This window comes from Plectropomus leopardus, chromosome 15, assembly GCF_026936395.1.
Source record: "Plectropomus leopardus strain MGB_pleo_1.0 chromosome 15, ASM2693639v1, whole genome shotgun sequence".
In the NCBI taxonomy this organism is placed as follows: domain Eukaryota; kingdom Metazoa; phylum Chordata; class Actinopteri; order Perciformes; family Serranidae; genus Plectropomus; species Plectropomus leopardus.
Genome location: NC_142190.1, coordinates 21,827,696 through 21,848,601, shown reverse-complemented (window position 1 = coordinate 21,848,601; position 20,906 = coordinate 21,827,696). Strand labels below are relative to the sequence as shown.

The window sequence follows — 20,906 nt, the reverse complement described above, 5'->3', positions numbered from 1 at the left end:
AACAAATATGAGTCTATCAATGGAGCATTTAAAATACAGAAAACATGACAAAATGTGATGAATATTCTTATTTTTTTATTACTGACAATTATCTAATTTCTGCATTTACTTTTTTATCATTCAGAACCATCCGGTCAGGTCTGAGTGTCTTCAGGGTATCATCAGACTCAAGTCCAAATATGAGCTGACCTCTACAACCACGCTGTGGGCTGGAGACTGATCCTCGTGGAGCCTTGACTGGTAACATCATCACTAAAAACATTGCACACAGGTACACCCATATAAACCGTAACAACAGCTTCCCTCTTGTTTTTACCTCTTATCACAAAGCATTCATCTAGGCTTTTAATGTCTGCATATTCGTTTTTCTTAACATTTGAGATACTGAAATTATTATATATATTCTTAACTTACCTTGACCGTTTTTTCACCATAGGGTTAATTTTACTTTCATAATGAATTAATAATGAATTTTTTTTATTCATTCACTGTTCAGTCAAAAACAAAAAAACAGTCAAAAAATAATCAATAATAATAATGGTCATTAAAACCGACAATGCCTGCACAAGTTAATAGAGTCCAAAGTGAGGCCTTCAAGTTTCAAATATTGTAAAACAAATAGTGAAAAACCTGTTTTCACAATATGAAAACAAAAAAGCATTGCATCACATTGGAGAAATGGAAGGTTACATGGCATGATAATACCATGTATAATAGTCGGTAAAATGATATATTTCATAATTTAATCTTTTAATCATCTATTCTTTTTTCAGCAACGTGGAAAATATCACATTTGGGACTGCCACTGATGAGCCATCAGACGTCGGTTGTTTGTGGTGGCAGTCAGGGCTGTAGCGCTAACAGTTTGACCACCTGAGACAGACCCAGACTGGGCATCATCACTGACCAGACGGCGGGGGAACCCCCGGGGCTATCTCTTGGCCTGACAGGCTCTCTGTGGGTTTAGGTGCAGCGACTGTTGACACAGGCGTGTCTCCTGATAAGGACATTGGTTTAGATGGCATAAACACAGGCGCTGAGATCTCAGACTCAATTTTGGCACCAGATATCGGTGGCAGAGAAAAGCTCCCTGAATAAGATGGTCCATTTCCAGCTTCATTAAGCTGGGAGAGATTCACCGTTTCAGTCGCAGGTGTGAGCGGTGTGGCTGCTGATAATTTGACTTCTGTTGTGGGTTTGGACACAGCAGCGTTGAGCTCGGCTGGAATATTTAATTCTGCTGGCTTTAGGACTGAGCTATGGGCTTCTGGTCCGACATCAATCATTGAGGTAAAAGGCTGATCCAACAGTGGAGGTGTTTGTGGGGGTGGAGATGAGGTGATGAGGGTTTGAGATTCTGGTGAGGCCTCTGCGGCAGGAGGCGCCACAGATGCAGCCGCAGCTGCCTCTGCTGCCTTGGCATTTTCTGCAGCCTTGCTTTCCATCTCCTCCATCCGACGCTGCATCATGCGAGGCATCAGCTGCACGTAGGTGCCCATCAGGCGGTGGTTGGTGCGAATCAGCTTCCCTGCACAGCTGTCCACACAGTGCTCCTGGACAGACAACAGCAATCAGAGGTGATGAGTGGAGCAAGCACTTTTGAATGAACTCAAAGTTTGAAAGGTGCAAAAAAAAGTTTAATGTGTGGCCAAAAGTATGTAGACAGTGGAGTCTAGGGATGTTTTTTATTGTTTGGATTAGGCTCCATAGTTTCAATTACTGAGAATCTTTAAACTACAGCATGCTGTGAGATTTTAGACAACAAGTTGTTTGCAACTTTATGGCCACCGTCTGATGAAGTCCCTTTTAAACGTGACAATGATCCCACAAAGTGAGGCCTGAACTAAACCTCATACAAAACATACTGGATGAATTAAGAGGACAGCTACAAGCAAGGCCATGACACCCAATATGAGACACCAAACTTGTGGTTAAAAGGGGAAAAACTCACAACATCCAGGATCCCAACTCTTGAAAGGAAGCTAAGATTAAAGCTGTTATACTTCTGAAGACAGTCAACACAAACAAATATGGGTGCTATGTTCGTGTCCACATACTTTTGGCCATGTTCTGTAGGGTTATATGCACAGACACGAAGACAGTAGGAGTCAAGGTATCTGGTTTCCAGTAATCTTACCTCGTCCATGGTGAGGTTTCTGTAGTTGAAGTTGCTGGTGCATCGCTGGAAGCAGATCTCAGTCATGCGGTTGTAAACCATCAGGAAATCCCGCAGCTTTAAGAGACACAATCACCCAAACTCACCATCAAACTCTTCATATACAAATAAACATAAATGTAGCCGACACTGCATTATGGATGTGACTTACATTTCTCAGTTGTTGGTCAGGATCCATCGTAATTTCGTCTGAAGTGCCTATTGATAAGCTAAAATGCTAACTTCAAGAGCTGTTCATGAAGCGAGTAATTTATAGGATCCCGGATCCTCAGCTGACTGAGGTGAATGATACTACTATTCCACAAAATGTCATTAACATGTCAGTTTCTTTGTATCACTAGTAAGACCCAAATATAACCCAGTAAATGGAATAGATTAAGGTGGCATGACATTCACATGCGAGCTGCCATGTTAGTAACAAAGATCGCCTACAACGTTGAAGATGCTTCACTCGGTGAAAAACACGGTTCCATTTCCGGTTTCCAACACTGGACATGTTCAACTTTCCGTTTTGCGTTTAACGCTTTTTTAGTTGCATTTCTAGAAACCGACTACACGTTTTTCCACCGAAAGGTACATACGCATGCTAATATATTTTATGTTTTGAAAAAGTAAACCGCTAACACGTCTCGCAAAGCGACAAAAAAAGTCATAATATTTCGACCTACAATGATTTGCGTTTCAATTCCTGCGGCCAAAAAACATAGTATCCGGTGCCTAATTTTATCAAGTATATTTTTCATTGTCTAATTGTCTTGTAATACGCCCATATTGTTCTTAAAAGTTTAATTCTGAGTGAAAATTAGGAGTTTTACAAGCCCCTCGCTCCCTCACCAAAATAGCATATTGGTACCAGTGTCGTTGAAGAGAGTGTCTATTGTAATTGGTACCTGCCACTGGCATCCCTGTTTTTTCCGTAAGGTCTTTGAAGGCCACCCCATGTTGTCGTCCATTTTTCCAAGCTAACAAATTAGTAGGTCACCAACAACAGTGCGTTGTGAAAGTTGAACACTGTAGGTCAACTAGCGTAAAACAGTTATTTTGCTAGTATGTAACTACATGGCAGCTGCTTGTGGTTGTATTATGTTGATACATTCGGTCAAGGAGATGAAGAGCTAGCTAATCGTCGTCCTGGAGCCTAAACAGGTGAGTCGGCAAATCATTTCCCCTCCATTTTTCAAAGTATAGTATTAGATCCTTTTTTTGTCATATTTTATTGACATTCTTCAACATATATGTAGTACACATCCCCACAGCACAAAACAGAATCCTACTACCAAAAAAAAAAAACCCAACAAAAAAACAAAACAAGCAGACAAAAACAGACCCAAACAATAAATAGAGACCAACATAACGAAACAAAACTAACAAGGAAACACCTACAATACATAAACTTTCAAGCTCAACCCTAGCATCCTAATGTTTAATCAACTCAAATAACAACGTTCCAACAAATGAGTGACAGTATAATTTTAATACTGTTCTACTAGTATTACTGAGAACAAACACCTTAAATACAGACCTGAGACAAAAGTCGGCTTAAATGCAACACAAGTGATTTGTTTGTATGACAACAGTTCAAGACCTTCAAACTGTTTACTTCCATTTTCTTCATGTGACCTCCTGCAGATGTGAAAATAATGATATCTGTCTCAGTAGCAAAGGCAGAAGTGGCGTAGTACTAAATGGCATAAAGACCTGAAAGCAAAAACGTCCAAACAGATTTAAAGTGCTTTGGTTTGAGCTTTCTCACACAGTGAAAGCCCTGATATGAACAAGATTGAACAAAGCATAATTCTTTTCTGACATCTGAAAAAAATATGACAATGTTTTCCTTACCAGTTATGATCACAGTCATTGCCTTAGTAGTTTAAATAACCTAAACTTAACCTGTTTGGCCATAGAGAAAATAGGCCTATAGAACAAAAAGTGCATATTAGACTGTGTTCGTCATGTTGGTGTAATTTGACAATGAAACAATTATGTTTCATGTCTGGCTGGGGGCTTTCATTGCATGTCATTCCCCCTCTCCCTCCCCTCATTTCCTGTTATCTCCCTACTGTGCATAAAGTGCACAAAACAATAACTACAATTAAATAATGAAGTAACACCTATTAAGTCAAGCCACTGACAAATTATTGTCAATCATATTTTATTTATGCCCTATTTCTAATTGCTGCTCTGCAAGTCTGCAGGTGTCAAAAGAAGGTTATTCATATTTATAGCTTGGCTGTGTTTTTTTGTTTTGTGTTGCTTGTGTGACTAGTGGATATTATTGCTGTATTATCGTACTAATGTTTTGCTGTTTCCTGTTGTTCTGCTGGGCTTGTGCACTGTCTTATGAATGCTTATGTTGTTGCTATCTTTATGGTGTCTTGTTTTCTTGTGTTTATTAATTTTAACTACCATCTCATTGGTTTTAAAACATCTCACCCAAAGACTGCAGTTGAAAATAAGCCAGCTGGCATTCTTACAAAGTAAGTGAAATCAGATGAATCTATAAGCCCGTAGCCACTCATAACAAACTTTGTAGTGGCATCAGGGTAGCTGTTAACAAACATACAAACAACAGAAAGAAAAAAAGAGGGACATGGAAATGGACAATAATGCTGGAGCTTCTTTTACAGGGATCTGAGTTTAATGAAATCTTTGGATGAACAAATATCCGTATTAGGGATGCATGGCACAACATTGACGCTAAGTTGAAGTATTTTCTTATTATGCACAATAATTAAATATTATGTGCAAAGCATTGCATATTATGTCTCCATCTGCTGGTGGGCCATCATAATAAGAGCCTGCATAATATGATGTTAATTGCACTACAGAAGAGATCTTGATGATCGCCAAAATTATAGTAGTATGCATTTTGGATCTAAATAAATCTCTAATACAACATCAAGATAACAGTGCTTTGGGATAAAGAAATAGTTCATTTTTTGTTGAGCTATTATGATAAATTGCATAGCATAGACATTTAATGAAAACCATGCATATAAGATTCCTTTTAAGAGTTCACTGTAATGAAGAAAGTATAATCTTCATTCATCAAAACTATAGTTGAATGGGATCCTCCTTTGTCAGTCAGCTTTTATTGCCACTATATAACATAAAATTGTAGCTTAAGCACATGATAGTCTTCTCGCTCAGCACTTTAAAATATTCTTTCTGAGCCCCATAGGCTCATGAGAGAAAACATTTCATCACAATGAAGGATAGGTTAACAACTTTTCAAGTCTGGCAGCTTGCTATATTAATTCCTTTTGTTCATAGCGGACAGAAATCCTTCACTAATGCACTTTCAATGTAAGAAATGGGGGACAATTCATGTATAAAAACACTTATAGAGGAAATTTTGCATCAAAAAAAAGACAGTAGCTTTGCAGGATGCTTACTTGGTTTGTCCAACTGTGTGAAGCCTCATATAGTTTTAGTTAAAAATTATAACTCATTTATGCACAGAACAACTGTGGATCTTTTTTTTAAAAGCACATTATAGAGGAACTTTTACTGTCCAGTATAGCAGCCTATACAGGAGAAATGACCTCAGTATGCAAAATGTGCTTTAGTGTTTACATAGGAACATCACTGTTGTTTTAAGATGGAAATGAAAAATTGTGAACCAGTCCTATTAAATGTAATCTTCAATTTACCTCAGTATCATTTTTTTGTATAACTGTCTTTCCTGACATATGGCTTTGTTTTTGTGAAGAGGGGAGTAAAAGCAGAAATGATTTCCTTTTGCTTTTCGTCATTTCACCATCTGCCAATGCAAAATTCCTTTTAAAAATTTTTTGTTTGAGATGCATGATAACAAAAAGAGTCCCTTTTATTATGTCACCCAAAGCAACCAAGGAAATATCCTGTGCAATCCTGCTGATTGGCATATGATGTAAAATGTGATGTAGAGACTGACACAATGTTTATGGATTCTTGGAGGCAGTGTCAATCAGTTCTTATACCTGTTTCAGAATATATCTGATATTAATTTACACATGATAAAGTGTAGTGCTGACCCCAACCAAAGCAGGGTTTCTCACACATTCATGTATTTATGGCAACCCGCCATGATCGAAACATCAGCCACCACGATTTTTATGCTTTTGAAGCTGGTCTGTTCATTAGGTACGCTGTTGGACTATATATATGTGTTCTGTTTTTGATTGCCACAAGCTTTCGGTATGCAGAGCATACTCTGGGCACACCATTGGCTTGATGTCTTTCAAAACCATGGGTAAAAGGCAATGGGCAACATAGGAAGAAATGACAACAAAAACTAGCAAAAAAAGTACAAGAAAATTATCTGAATTTCTTTAAAAAAGTGCTAAATAATAAGAATAAATAAATATATAAATAAAAATAATAATAATAATTCTGTAGCGTGATTTTAAATATATAATTGTAATTATTATTTATTTATTTTATTTTATTTGACATTTTTCCCTCTTCTATAAAAGTAATTTTCCAAATATACATATGTCTTGCAATTTGTGGAACAGTTCATTGCCTTTTTCACCCATGTTTTCAAAAGAAACAAAGAAATGTGCTCAGATTTTGAAGTGTTCTTGTGTCGGTGTCTGAACAAAGCTCAAGAAAAAAGTCATGTTGATCCAGATTTCGAAGGGTTAACAATGCTTTAACGCCCCAAAACTTGTATTTGTGTCAGCTCGAATAAAATGCAACTAACTGCAACTTGAATTTGACAAAGATGAAGTGCCGGCCTCCGTGAAAGCACAAGGCATACCAAGATTTGACAGTCACTAAAAGTGCCCAGCTATTTGTGTGCCTACGTTGCTTCCCTGTATGTCTGCAATAGTTGAAGCCAAACATTAATCCATAGAGGGGAAGTAGGCCACGGTCAGCTATTGAAAAACTGTCAACAAACGGTTCATATGCAGCAGACCTCTGACTGCTGAGTTCACTGCAGAGCTCAGCTCCCTCAGCAGATATCAGGCCAGCAAATTATCCTTCCCAAGTGGGGATTACAGAGAGCGAAATAATCATTTAAGCAGATGGCGCATTAGCTCATAAGTGCAGTAGATTATAAAGCTAATGACCATTATCGTAACTTTGACGTGGAAAATCCTCTGTGGGTGACATTTAAGTTACATAACAATAATGCCAACAGGGAAAATGAAATGATATTACCCGTATCCCACTTATTGCCTTCCTCACTTTCTTGCCTTTCATTTTATCTTCATATAATTTTTTATCTTCTAACATGACTGAAAAGCAGTTCATGTTTGTTTAGGCAAGTGCATTTACACAGGAAAGTATTAATGCTTGGGCATCGCCTACAGTATGGAAAGCATAATTTGTTTTTCCCTTCACACCTTTCTGTGAAATGTTGATGCATGATTATGATAATCAAAACATTTGAAGGTCTTCCTCGTCCTGTGATGATATGATATTTTCCTTGTATTTTGCAACAAATCGAACATTTCCATGTGGCCTGTGACCTCTAAATGTCAAACAAAGTTTCCTTTGATCTCTATATCCTCTACGTTTATTACATCCTCTGCACAGAAAGGTACACCATTTGTTCCTTAGTTGCTCAATGTTGAGACTTCAAGAGGTGGTTTGTTCGTATCAAAGAGGATATTGCTCAACCTTGTGATGCCTGCTGAATATTGAAGATGACATTTTCATTTTTGCAACCAGAGTATTAGACAGTACTTTTATTTTTTTTAGGTGACATGCAGTTTTGAGCAGTTTAAAACAAAAGGCTTAAAGGGTAAATTCTGCATTTTTTTCAATCAAGACCAAATTTTCTCTCTTTTTTTTTTGTCTAAGTAACTTATGGTACCAACAGTTTTTGAAGTATGTCCATAATTTAGCAAGAGGGCTGCAGCCGGCAGCTGTGAAACAGGCTGCCATGTAACCATTCAGGGAACATGAACCGTCAACTCAGAGTTTTTGTTTTTGCCACTGTCAGACTTTGATTATTATTTTAGGTGTCTGACAACATTATGGAAAAGATGCCTACAGAGACAGACTTTTTAAAAAAAATAAGATCCTTTTTGTTTAACCAGAAATAACCCCAAAATCACTATCATCAAATTCACTATACTTCATTTAAATAAACAGTAATTTAAGCATGTATGGGGCCAGCATATTTTTACATTGAATTTGGTGAATTGAGGGTTTCTTTCAACCAAGTCAGAATTAGTGATTGTTGAAACAGTAAAAAAAACATCCAACATGTTTTTTGTGAGTTCATTTTTTTTTGTTTACTGAATGAAAAGTTCTTTTATGAGGATAAAAGTAGGGATTCAAGATATTTATGTTTTTGCCGATATTCAATATGCCAATATATTCAAATTTTTCCCCCCGCCTAATTTTAGTGATCAAGCCTCCTCTGTAGTGGAATTAACATCAGATTATGCAGATAGAGATGGAGATGTAAAATGCAATGCTTTTTTAATGTATGTGATATTAATTCTTTATGCAAAATAAGAAAAAATAATTCAACTTTGGGCTGATGTTTTGTCCATGTTCACTTTTCCAATTAAAAAAAAAGTTTGTAATATTGGCAGATATCAGCATATTTGTCAATTCTGAAGTTCCATTTTAAAGCCAATATCTGCTGATACAGATGACATGCAGATATTATTGTGCATCCTTGGACAAAATTACTAGTCTGTTTGGTAGATTTTGCAATAGCGATTGTGGGACTCTTTTTTTAAAACAAAAAAGTCTATCTCTTAAGGGATCCTTACAAAATTTTGTCAGACATTAAGAATAATAATCTGAGCCTCTAAGTGGCAAAACAAGTACATGTTGTGGATGTACACTGATATTGTGCACATGCCCATACTGGTTACATTGCAGCCTGTTTCGAGGCTGCTGGCTGCAGCCCTCTTGCTCAATGCTGGACCAATTTCAAAATTGTTTTTCCCCATTATTCACTTAGATACAAAAACATGGGAATACTGGGTTGAGGTTGGAAATACCTTTAATATGATGTCTGTCTAATCTTGTCCAATATCAAAGCTAAAGGTTCTGATGAGATGATCTGGGCCAGTCTGAATGGCCTCTGTCTCTGGAAGCTGTGTGCATACACTACCATTTTGTCTAACTTCTCTTCCCTCACTCGCTTGCTCTTCTTTCCACTCTCTACTTTGCCCATCCTCCCTCCTTCGTATTCCCTCCCAACCCATGTTCTCCCTCTCCATGTTTATGCCCCTTTCTCTTTCCATCTCCTCTGTCTCCTGGGCTATCTGTTGACTGTTCAGGTAGATACTGCTGTGTGACACCATGGCGCTGGTGTCTCTTGAAGGAAGGTGTGCATCCATGTCCACTTCCACCTCCAAGAAAGCATTCGGTGGGGTTGTGAGGTAGCCCGGCAGCTCATCTTGAAGTTCGTTTCGCCCTTGACCGTGGCCTTGCTGATGACGATTCTTCTTCATGCGTTTCTTTGCCGTCTTTAGATCCAACGAGGCATAATTCAGGTCAGACTCCAAACACTGGTTTTATACAATAGAGACAACATGGGCTAGTAAATTGCTGTATTGTTTATATTGATAAACAAAAAAAACTTCAGCATTTGTTTAGATATATAAAATATCTTGTGGCTGTACGTTCTCCTGTATTTCTCAAAGTCAAATTTATTTTTAGGACATGTTGTGCGTAATTGTGTTCATTGGCTCACAGTTTCATTGACCACAATGTCTCTGGTGTTGCTTGCCTTCCGTTTTGAAAGCAAATCTAGCAGCGTAGGTTTAAACTGGTTTGCGTGTGTATTTTTAAGCAAAGTACTTTCCATCTGAAGAATGTGGTGTTAGTGCGACTAACAACAAACATACTAGAGTACCAGCCTTTACAAATTGTATTCAATCAGTTAGTTTTGAATATGATTATCATATTAGGCAATCAACTCACCAAGACAATTTTGCTTTAGTGCATATTCGCTACATTTCATCCTCCGTATTTGAGATACAAAGCTTTAGAGAAGGTTAACAATTTAATTATCCCAACATGCATTGAAGGAAAAATCACATGGGTTAGCCTGGAATAATCAGTGAAAATTAATAACATAAAAAAATTAACCCTGCACCACAGAGCACAGAGGCATAGTAACGTTTTTTCAATAATGCCTGACAATGACAATGTAATACATGTGCTATCAAATGTAAAATAAAATATACATTAAAGAGTATGTAGCAACATCACATATAGAAAACAATTAAAAATATGTGTGTAAGAACCACATCCACAAAAACAAACTTCCAGAAAGATATTGTACTGCCTATAATGCTAGTCTGACTCTTATCATTAATGTTTATTTAATAGGGACAAATACGTTATGCATGGAGAATTGCAAGGCAATCATCCAATACAATATATCACTTCATTTATAGCTACTGCTAATTTCCAAAGCCTGTCCCTTATAGGGTATTTAAAATAACCAAAACAAAAGGTAAACCTAGATTTTGGTCAATCATATAGGATCAGGAGTACCCCTCGCTGTCATCCTTGCTCGAACAGCATATACACAAAAAGCCACCTATAAATTTATGCACACACGTACAGTTGTAGCAATTACCTTCATACGATCTCTTGTGTGGTGCATGGTCATCATCTCATAGCAAGCCTCTACTGAGTCTGAGCAAATGAAATGCATGATTTAGTAATTTGTAAATTTTAAATTCTGTTAGCCTGTAAATGACATGAATGAGCAAAGAGAAGAACTGAAATTTTTATAGGCTCGTCTGCTGACTAAATCACCACAAACAACGCAGCTTATTGCCGGAAATCTATAGGAATTTAAATATTGTGTGGAAGCAAAGTACAGCTTTATTTAAATGCATTTTTATGCATCAAGTGTAACCTCCGTGAAATTGATCCAAACTTTTAGCTTGTTTCTTTACACAATATGAATGTCTTAAAACGTGTCACGTGGCATTTTGAAAAATATACAGTCTACAAATACAGAAAAGAAAAAAGTTGCATTATAATTATTATTTAAAAAACAATATTGAGTAGCAAAATCACATACTTATGAAAATAATTTTATGTTAGATTATCATTCTAAGAAAAATGCAATGACTTCCTGTTAGTTTTTAAAAAGGTGACAAAATGCAGGCACGCGCTCACCTCTTCTGTCTGAGCTGATGTTGCCGTAGATTGGATTTTCCTGTTCCTCATGACGATCTCTGGGATTTTCCTGCTGCTCATTATGACTGAGGTTATGAAAATAATGCCCTTCATCCTGTGACGGGCTTCAACAAGAAATGGAGGAACAATTTCACAATGTATTTCTACAATAGGATGTCATTTTGTAGATAAGAAAGAAAATGGAAATGTTGAATACCTTGCATTACTTATTACAAATTGAGATGTATCCGACTAAATAATACTGGGCTGACATATACACATAATATGTGTAAGTCACATTGAAAAAATAGATAAAAAGCATACCTTTCTCCTGTATAAATATGTGTGAAGCAGCACTCGTCTTTGTCTGTGAGAACAACATAATTGCAATTTACGTATGCCCTGTTGTCCTTGTAATAGCAGAGAGGTTTAGAATCAGTCGTGACAACATTTTAAAAAAACAAACAAAAAAACTACTTTTTACCATACCTCTGCACAAAGTGGTTTTGCGTCTGATGCAGAAGATGACATTGAAACACAGAGAGATCAACAAGGCCAGAGCTAACAGCACCAGCCCCATAAACTCAGGGCAATCTAAAAGACAAATACAAACTGGCTATTAACATCTCAAACTGTTAAACTTCTTTTCCTGGGAATCAAAAAATGACGGGTTTCATCAGCTATCACCAATATTGTTTGGAATTTCCCTCTTTACATCTCAGTAACAAACAGAAAAGATGAAACATATTTAGAATGCGTCATCGCTTGTGCACTGGTGAAAAACAAAGTTGAAGTAAAATGCTTCAACAATAGTGAACAGTTTAAATCCCTGAGCTTTAGTGTGAAAAATTTGAGGAAAAACAGAGGAAGATGCAGCCATTGAAATATGTTTGGCCATTCTGAAATTGGTAATGTAAGTCAAAACACGTGTATCTGCTATGCACAACTGAATATGGAATATTTTAAGATTTTTTAAAAAATAATAGAGTGGCTAAATGGTGATTTAAAAAGAAAATGGAAATATGTATTGTATGTATGTACCAATTTCAGTTAAACAATACTTTTGAATTTCACAGGAAATCATTCTGCTAACTGTAACCACAGTTGTGTTTATCAGAATTGCTCTAGAAAGTGTTTAAAAAAACAAGTGTTTTGGAAATCAAGTGTTCTGCACATGGTACAATAACCATACATAAGGTGACTTCAACAAAAGAAGTTTACATGTAGATGAATAATGAATTATTTTAAGCAATACACCAACAATGATGAGCAAGATACCATCACATACATAAGCTGTGATTATCAAGTTATTGTTTTATTTGACCTTTTGTTTTGCCATATTCTGTGTGATAGATGCTTTAGAAATGATTTAGCTTTTCCTGTTTTTGTAGTAAAGGTGATATTTACAGAGATATGTAGCAATATTAGATACAGTTTTTTTTTAAATATAAATCTAATTTTAAAGTTTCAAAAGTTGTTCTGACCCTACCTGACATATTCCAGCCGACTTGAAAAAACCGGGTTGTCTGTCCGACACGATTGCTGTCGGGCTACAGGGCATCACAGTGTTTAGTCAGTGAGGTGTGCTACACTGTAGTCTATTTTTACTTTGCCTTAGTTTCCTCTCTCTCGTCACAGTGCTTTGAAAACTGGCTGCTCTTCAGTTACAAACAGGAAGCAATGTAACCTCATTCTGAGGCACCCAGTCACAATCCTATTGTGAGATATGAGACGATCTCAAATAGGTCACCATATCACTATATAAAGATGACAGCAGTTCGTAAATATGTTAGTTACTTTGATATAAGTTCACACTGTTGTAAATTTTTAAGTCAGCACAGACAGGTACAAATAACAACAACAACAAAAATCATTTGCCCCAAAAAGCCAGAAAAATTTCACTCAGTTTACTTGTCAGATAAGAATTTCAAAATATATAAAAAAATTCAAATTAACCTTAATTAAGCCTTTATAATGTACTGAAGTTGATTCTCAACTTAACGCTTAAACCAGGTCTTCAAATACATCGCTACATTCGTGGTGACCACCTTTTTAGTTCCCTGTAAGCAAGCGAGCGCCCACAGTGTCCCAAATAACAAGCACACATGTAGATTTGGTTTGAGTACAGTAAAATAGAGCTTCATATACTATATGGTCTGTCTGTGTGCGCGGGGCCTCAGAGTATATCAAGAACATAGATCTTGCATGCACACAATTCGTGTGTGTACATGTGGTTTTGCAACTGTGGTCAGAAAATCAGAAGGGGGAAAAATGTAGTTTTGGAAGGTTTGTCAGATTAGCTAAATGCACAAGTATTTAGCTAAAAAAGTAAAATAAAATAAAATAATAATCCACTTAGTTCAGTCTGCAAACAAAATTGAAAGTAAATTATTAAAGAAATAATCAACATACATAAACTGAAATGTAAAACCAGCAAAAACTAAAATAAGCTTTATTATTAACGTTTCCAGCACCCATTTCCTACGTGTGTATGATGTATCCAGTGGTTGTTAGCCATTTAGCCAATGTGGTTTGTGGTTTTAGTGCCACTTTGTAAACTCTCGTGTTACTTTGTGGTAGATGTGGACAATTGTGGTCTTCTGATGTGGAGCTGTCAGTCCGTTTGACAGCATCACTACTAAAGGCTTACATAAGAGGGAGCCATTTGGGCCTCTGGGCAAGAAATGCTAAATCACAGATGAAAGCAAGAATTATTTAAAAGGAAGTAAATCAGCCACATCGTCCCGACAGTTTTGTTTCTATGCAAATAGAATGCTTGTTTACTGCTGCGTGAGGCACACTGAATACACAATATTACAAGACTGTCATAAAAAAGAAAGTAAACAACACCTGCGGTGTCATAACTCAACGTCAGTTCAGAGTCAAATCAAAGTAGCTTTTATTTCTAAATGTCACAAACTTTACGGTGAAATTTGATACATTTAATCCACAAAGTAAAACAGAACATTTTAAACACAATAGCATAAAAACCACCACACCCTCTTTAGATATACACACAGCCTGCATTTGTACATTTGCCTGCCTCCAACTGAGCTATAAGTGCACTTTGAAACTGACCACAACTGCAAGTAAGACACTCTATAGTTCTGCATGCAACAAAGGATATAGCTTATGTCCCTGCGATTACTGCGTGCTCTCATTGTGCAATCTAATAGACATTATATATTTATAAACATTTGTTTCATATCCCTCAATTCTGTCACAGAGTTACACCGTGAAATGGGGAAAGGCTGTGAAGAAATCTCAAAGTGTCTTGCAGATGTGTACTTGACTGGAGGAGGAGGGGGTTTAAACGGAGGCGGTAGATCCATCCTACAGAGAGAGCACAAATATTGACTGTTGGCATTGCTGGAAAGTTAGACAGATAACATGCAGGTGTTACAGATCATGTGCATCTATTTATAAAAGGGGAGAGATCTCAGGTTCACCCGGTGCATGACCCTGAGTAAGCACGGGCAGGTGTAGAGGATGGTTGCATGGATAGATAATGAGAGTTTTACCTCCCCTTCATAATTCGTCTCCTGTAGAGAAAGGCAGCGGCAGCAATCAATACCAGGATTGGAACGATGATTAACACCAACAAAAGATGACTCCGTGCAACACCAGTATCTGGGAAGCAAATTCAGAAAGTGGAAAACTGTCATTTTAGAGGACAGCAGCAAACTAAAGATGTGTTTCTAAGATATTGATCAGCCTACTCTGGTGAAATCCAGCAGACTCTAACAAATATTGATAATAAATGTAAAGCTGCAAAACTTTTTTTTGCCCTAAGGCAGGAAAGAGCATCTTGCTGTCCTCCACTTCGGCTGGTTGCACTCAGAAGTTGAAACTCACTTAAACAAGATTTCCACCTTGAAAAGGCATCTAGCCTGAGGCTGGAAAACTGAAATCTGAAACTGAAAGCCTCCACATGTGATGAAGATGCAGATGGTGGAGGCAGAGAAGCTGCAGCTGGTATTCATCTGTAGTGTTTTTAAAGAGGCCTTGTCTGTTGAGCATTTAGCTCTGTTGTCTGAAGTTATTTGCTGCTTTTAAACAATTTTTATTGTTTACTTTCAGGCAGTGCGGCAGCTCGCCTCACCTCGATAGCCACAAACAAAGCTAACCACACTGTTGGCAGACCCCAGAGCAAATAATGTGCACAACACAATCTGAGAGCATCACCAAAAAGAGAATTACAGGCAAACAAAGGGATGTTGGATGATTCAGGGACTCACACAAAGACTTTAAATGCATTGCTTTTCATTTTTGTTCTTCCATAAACTTTTTTTTCATGGTAAATAATGGCCACAGATACTTTTATCTACTTGAACTATTGCATTCATTAGAGAGAGAGAAAGCAAAACAAGTATTTGACAACACGGATGAAATTAACTGTAAAATATGAGGTAATTATTACCTTCATTCTCAATGACTGCGGTTGTATTTCCAGTACTCAGAGTAGGGGTTGCACCCGGATTGCCGCCCATGGACTCATTTCTTGTCTCCTGTGTTGATCTGACCTCCGTATTTGTGTAACTAAATGTTGTGGATTGATTGCTGGATGTGTTCTCCTGATCAGTGGAGTTGCTGAGGTGCTGTGGGTCAGTGTTAGTGGCACGGGATGATGTGACACTGATAGGTGTAGAATTTGTTGAAGAGGTTATTTGCTCTCCAGCTGTGACATTGCTTTGGTTTAGATGATCATCTGTTCGGTCAGTGTCCATACTCATGGTCCAAGTTACATTGGTGTCAGTGGTTGAAAGCCCAGTGGTTGGTGATGTGGTGAGGTTACTGTCTGTTGTTTTTATCAAACCTTCCTTGGTTACATGAGACCATGGTGGCACTGTCATGAGATCTGAAAGTAGCAAAAAAAATACATCTTCAGTAAATATGCTGTAAGCAGCAATGTACTGTACTGTTTTGATGTTGTCACTGCATCAGAAACAGACTGTCTTGGAGCTCCAGAGTGCTCACTTGCTATAAAAGAAATACCTGGGAAAATGCACATTGATAAAGACTGCAGCTTTTCCATCACATATAAATCTTTACATGTTAGCGACATTCAAATTAGCAGGATAGTTCATTGTTTTGGAAAATACAATTAATTGCCTTCTTACCAAGAGCTATATGATATATCGCCACTCATATCTGTACAGTAAGCTTAGTGTTAAGACCAATGAAATGAACTTTTTTGCCCACCGGTTAGTGTAGCTAGTGGATTTCAAAATTTACCAGCTGCTCAATAAAAGATTTTTTTTTTGTAAGGAGAGCAAATCTAGCAGCCACTTGTATATTTTACCAGCATTTGACTGGTGGCTGGTGCTAATATCCAACCCTGATTAAATATGGAAACAGAGGCTAACAGTTAGCTTGGTGTGGAACCAAATAAGAATATAATATAAATAAATAATATATTGAAATTTAAATACATAGCATTGAAATCTTCACTTTGAAAAACCCTGTCTCTGAATTATTTTTTTCTGAATTCGCCTTTTTGAAATTAATTTATTCTTGATTAGCAATTTCAAAAGCTGATTTTGATTTTTCTTACGACTTGAATTTTTGGATCTTAATTTGAACAGTCAAATTTTAGCTGAACCTGAACCTATTTTTTTAAATTCCGAAAGTTTGGACCTGAATTCATGAACATTAAAAAAAAATATTCAAATTCAGATTTTGAAATTGCAAATCAAGAAACATCAGATTTTTATGTCAAGGAGGTGAATTTAGAATAACTACATAAAGATAAATTGTTTTCAAATAAAAAAAATCCTATGCTATGAATTCAGTGTATTTAAATTTCAATATTAAATATTTAGTGATTGTTAAAAAAATAAAATATTTTTGTGTCTTGTTTGCTTCCATAGCCTGGCTCTGTCCAAAGATAATACGAGCACCTCCAAAGTTTATGTCTAGTTTATTCAATCTGAACAATAAGAAACGTGAAACTGACAAGTTGAGGTTTTACAGTTGTGATTAGAATGGCCTTTCTTCACCAGGTGCACTAACTTCCTGGAGTCTCTAACGGTTGCCTGGCAACTGGCCTAGCTAAGAAATAGTTAGGCACTTAACTCCTGTAAAGCAGAATTAGCTGTTTTTGCACTTTTCCTATACGATTTCCTATACATATTTCCCAAAATATTGAACTGTTCGCTAACGAGTTTCACATTGGAAAGTTGAATTCAAAGTAGGAACTCTAAGTAATGCACTACAAAACTTTTAGAATACCCAGTGCACAGTTATACATCATTAAAACATGGGCCGCGTTGGCATTTATGAGCACTCCTTGCATAATCAGTGGGTAAAATAAGGAAAAGAGCTCATTCAAGAACCTGAACCGTGAAGCCACGGGCACAGTCTCCTGAGGCAAAGGTGTGGGCATGAATTGCAAATTCCACAGTACGTCCTATTCTTAATCCGTTGTGTGTCCATTGTTTTCAACTATTTGCTTTCTATCCTGCATCCCTCCGTACATACACCCGGTCAGATCCATTATTAATCTCAGCTCGAGTCTCCCAATGAGACACAACTGAGAAGCATAATAAATGCAATCCGATGCTGCAAGGCGATGTGATCTCATGCAACGCTGTGTCCGTTTCAAGCAGCTTTGTTCTGTATTTTTCAACCTTTTATTTGGGCTGTACTACTCCAGTATGTCCAACAGATTGTGCTCTCACCCCATGTGAAGATTCAGAGAAACTGTTGAGTTTTTTTGTTCCAGTGGTTTGACAGAGAGGAAGAGCAGGAAGTGACTTCTCATGTCTGTGTGGTTTATGTTTCTTTTTTCTTTCGTTACATATTGAAATTCTTGTGAGAAACATGTACACAGGAAGAGAAAAGTAGACAGCCGGGGATTATTCTCCCACTAAGCACAGCCCACTGACAGCACTATACCAAGCTCTTTATCACCAGTGGGGGCAGACAACATGCAGTTTGGTTGTTTTACAATTTAAAACTGTGAATAAAGTTAAGCTTGGTTCAGTATTTACCCTAATCCCGCGGGGCAAGCAGCAAATAATTGCGAGTTTCACTCTTAAAGTTTTGCAGTTCCCAATTTATTCGGTTACTGGTGCGTTCTCATAACATTGCTGGCAGCCTGAAAATCCTTTGAATCTCTCCCTTTCCTTTCAGCTAATTAAAAATTAAAATTGAGCGAGCTACAGTATAATAACAAAAGTCAAGTATCAGCTCTCTGGTCCAGTGCAGTTTATTAAGTCACTCAGTCTCTTGGGCCCTCTACTAGATTGTTAATCCAGCCCTGAGGAAATGCTGAAATTGAGTGCGGCACAAAGAGAGAAACAGCGGCAGAGGAAATCGAGAGGCTCACCTGTCCTCAAGCTTGTAGTTGCTGTTAGCACAGTGATGATAAACTCTTTATGCAGACTTTTGTTTCCTGTGTTGACAGTCAGTGTATAAACCCCGGTGTGAGCATCAGTCACACACCGGAGCACCAGAGATTCATTCTCTGACACCAGCGTCTTGTTCTAGGGCAAAACAAGATTATGTAGCATATAAATACCTTTCATATTGAGGAGATGTTTTTGCACTGTAGGTTTTTATGTCAGAGGTAATCAGATCATCTTGATGTTCGATGAATGAAGTGAAATTCATTGTGCGGGCAGAAATAGGCTGATTAACAGTCCCCCCCTCCCCCCATCAGTTACCTTGGTCCACTTATACTGTACATCAGAGAACGCTCTGCACTGAATGGTGACATTTTCTCCGGCGTGGACCTCGACGGTGCTGTTCACATCACACATTATTGTAACATCATCTAATAGAGAGAAAATGGGAGTTTAATTTGGATTGACAACACAAGAATGCTTATGTAATACATCTGCTGTAAAAGGAATACAGGATATGACTCCTATCCGCAAAAGATTACCGTCAGATGCAGTACACATGAACAAACACCTTTCAGTAATTGTCGGCTGCCTCTGTTTTGCTCATAACACCCCCTTCAGTTAGATGAAAAGGAGGTAAGGGTGTATTATGGCTGTGTTACTTGATAACTAAATGACTGATGTGGGATAAAAAATAGGCCAAATCGGGGGATGAAAATGAATGCCTAGTGGCAAACAAAGCTCTTAGATGTGTACTTGCAAATTATTACATACATTTGCTCAGAAGTAAATAACTGCTGAGATTGGCAGAGGCACGGCGCTCTGATGCAATCAGGAGTAACATGAAATATATGAATTGGACAATAAGACAGAAAGTTACTGCACATCTCTATCCAAATATAAAATCCTGTGACGGCTGCAGTGCCTGGTTTGGGTATGGCTTTGCACTCATCTTACCTTTGATCTCTAGCTCTGTTTCTCTCCTGATGGAGCCCATTGGGAAACTTGTAATGTCACAAATATAGAGTCCACTGTCCCATTTTGCTACCTCATAAAGTTGCAGGTAGTAGCTCATGGAAGTGTTCTCAATCTGCATGGTGAGATTAGGCCAAAACATATTGACACCAAAGCCTCTGCCGTACAGGGCCAGCTTTTCGTCTTGGCCCTTACGCCATTCCACACTGACAATCTTGAGATCGACGCTGCCTTTTACAACACAGGGTAAGGTAACGTTCTGGCCCGCTACTGCCTCCATCTTTTCATAATGGAACACCTCAACATCCTGGAGCCCTGTCAAGCACATCAGATAGCATTGGAAGCAAGAAAAGTGAGGAGATAAAATCACTTACACTTTGAAGTTGATATTACCGACTGCATTCCACTGGGATGCAGGCAGATACAATCACAGCATTATACTGAAGCAGCCTGTCACACCAGAAGCCAAAACACATTTCAAACCCATGGTGGATATCCCACCGTCGCTGGTATATTATATGAGCAACAGCGCATGTGGTCCAGGATTACCTTGTATAATAGAGGTAAGGAGCAGGAGAGAGAAGGCTGTTCCCAGGGCACCTCCAGCCATGTTTGAGCTCCCCGAACTCATTACGATCAATCAGGCTGAATCCATTGAGGGATTCAGCAAAGACAGAAAGAGTAGACTGACGACTGAGGTTAAAGAGTGGGGTAGAGACTGTGAGACAGAGAACAGGATGACCTATCTTCACAGGAAGCCACACTGGAGTGACTCATATATGTAGCAGCACTGTAGCTTTGCGGTGACAAAATGTCTGGTGTGAAGCAGATACTTTCAGATGTAAATCTCCGCAGTGCTCATCATTATTTATTCTTTTGGTAAGCTAACAAGACGAAGAGAGGTTGACTCATTTGATTTTAGATTACATCGTTGATGATCTAAATCATCCAGGAAGAAAGACGCCGAGGGAGCACACAAACACAAGCGAGACTGAGAGATTAATTAATGTTCTATTGAATAAACCTCTCTGTTATTAATTCATTCTAAATATGCACATTTTGAAAATTAACCTAAGTTATTTATATAAATGTTTCAAACCAATTTTTTTGCTCATGAAAGTTTGACTTGGCACAGTGGATTTATGAGCAAAAGAATACACCAAACAAAAGACCAGATTCTTGCAGGCACATCCCAAACACACACTGCACTCACACCTGTCCTAGTTGTGTTCATGCACATACATTTCTTTTTAGCTCCATCTGTTGGTCAATATCTACTCAACAGATAATAAAACAGAAATCTTCTTATCTCC

The 20,906-nt window shown here is 37.7% G+C and overlaps 3 protein-coding genes across 4 annotated transcripts; all 3 read right to left on the bottom strand.

Moving 5' to 3' along the window:
- Positions 1-55: 55 nt before the first annotated feature.
- On the bottom strand, positions 56-3,057 carry timm10b (translocase of inner mitochondrial membrane 10 homolog B (yeast)). The gene is made up of 3 exons (XM_042499545.2): positions 2,328-3,057; positions 2,138-2,233; positions 56-1,553 (listed from the first exon to the last, which is right to left on the bottom strand). Exons 1-3 carry the CDS (start codon positions 2,352-2,354, stop codon positions 900-902), a joined length of 777 nt encoding a protein of 258 aa, XP_042355479.1. The 5' UTR covers positions 2,355-3,057; the 3' UTR covers positions 56-899.
- Positions 3,058-9,113: 6,056 nt separating this feature from the next.
- LOC121952688 (uncharacterized) lies at positions 9,114-12,874 on the bottom strand. 2 transcript variants are annotated; one of them, XM_042499496.2, is made up of 6 exons: positions 12,762-12,874; positions 11,762-11,866; positions 11,597-11,639; positions 11,273-11,397; positions 10,722-10,780; positions 9,114-9,642 (listed from the first exon to the last, which is right to left on the bottom strand). In XM_042499496.2, the coding sequence occupies exons 1-6, from the start codon at positions 12,766-12,768 to the stop codon at positions 9,148-9,150; spliced, it is 834 nt and encodes a 277-aa protein (XP_042355430.2). In that variant the 5' UTR covers positions 12,769-12,874; the 3' UTR covers positions 9,114-9,147. The 2 variants fall into 2 exon arrangements, with proteins under 2 accessions (XP_042355430.2, XP_087944599.1); XM_088088473.1 differs by lacking the exon at positions 10,722-10,780.
- A 1,273-nt stretch (positions 12,875-14,147) lies between these two features.
- Positions 14,148-20,345, bottom strand: LOC121952580 (uncharacterized). The gene is made up of 7 exons (XM_042499345.2): positions 20,143-20,345; positions 19,576-19,908; positions 18,940-19,049; positions 18,603-18,759; positions 15,693-16,130; positions 14,794-14,902; positions 14,148-14,605 (listed from the first exon to the last, which is right to left on the bottom strand). The coding sequence occupies exons 1-7, from the start codon at positions 20,222-20,224 to the stop codon at positions 14,452-14,454; spliced, it is 1,383 nt and encodes a 460-aa protein (XP_042355279.2). The 5' UTR covers positions 20,225-20,345; the 3' UTR covers positions 14,148-14,451.
- Between the last annotated feature and the right edge of the window lie 561 nt (positions 20,346-20,906).

Excerpts from the sequence above, each read along its gene's own strand:
- LOC121952580 (XM_042499345.2), bottom strand. The coding sequence starts at position 20,224 with ATGAGTTCGGGGAGCTCAAACATGGCTGGAGGTGCCCTGGGAACAGCC. Across the intron at positions 19,909-20,142 it reads CCTTACCTCTATTATACAAG|GGCTCCAGGATGTTGAGGTG; the intron begins GTAATCCTGGAC and ends TGTGCTTGACAG. Across the intron at positions 16,131-18,602 it reads AACTACAAGCTTGAGGACAG|ATCTCATGACAGTGCCACCA; the intron begins GTGAGCCTCTCG and ends TGCTACTTTCAG.
- timm10b (XM_042499545.2), bottom strand. The coding sequence starts at position 2,354 with ATGGATCCTGACCAACAACTGAGAAAT. Across the intron at positions 2,234-2,327 it reads CTGACCAACAACTGAGAAAT|CTGCGGGATTTCCTGATGGT; the intron begins GTAAGTCACATC and ends TGTCTCTTAAAG. Across the intron at positions 1,554-2,137 it reads GAAACCTCACCATGGACGAG|GAGCACTGTGTGGACAGCTG; the intron begins GTAAGATTACTG and ends TTGTCTGTCCAG.
- LOC121952688 (XM_042499496.2), bottom strand. Across the intron at positions 10,781-11,272 it reads CATCAGCTCAGACAGAAGAG|ACTCAGTAGAGGCTTGCTAT; the intron begins GTGAGCGCGTGC and ends TCATTTGCTCAG. Across the intron at positions 9,643-10,721 it reads ACACAAGAGATCGTATGAAG|TGTTTGGAGTCTGACCTGAA; the intron begins GTAATTGCTACA and ends GTATAAAACCAG.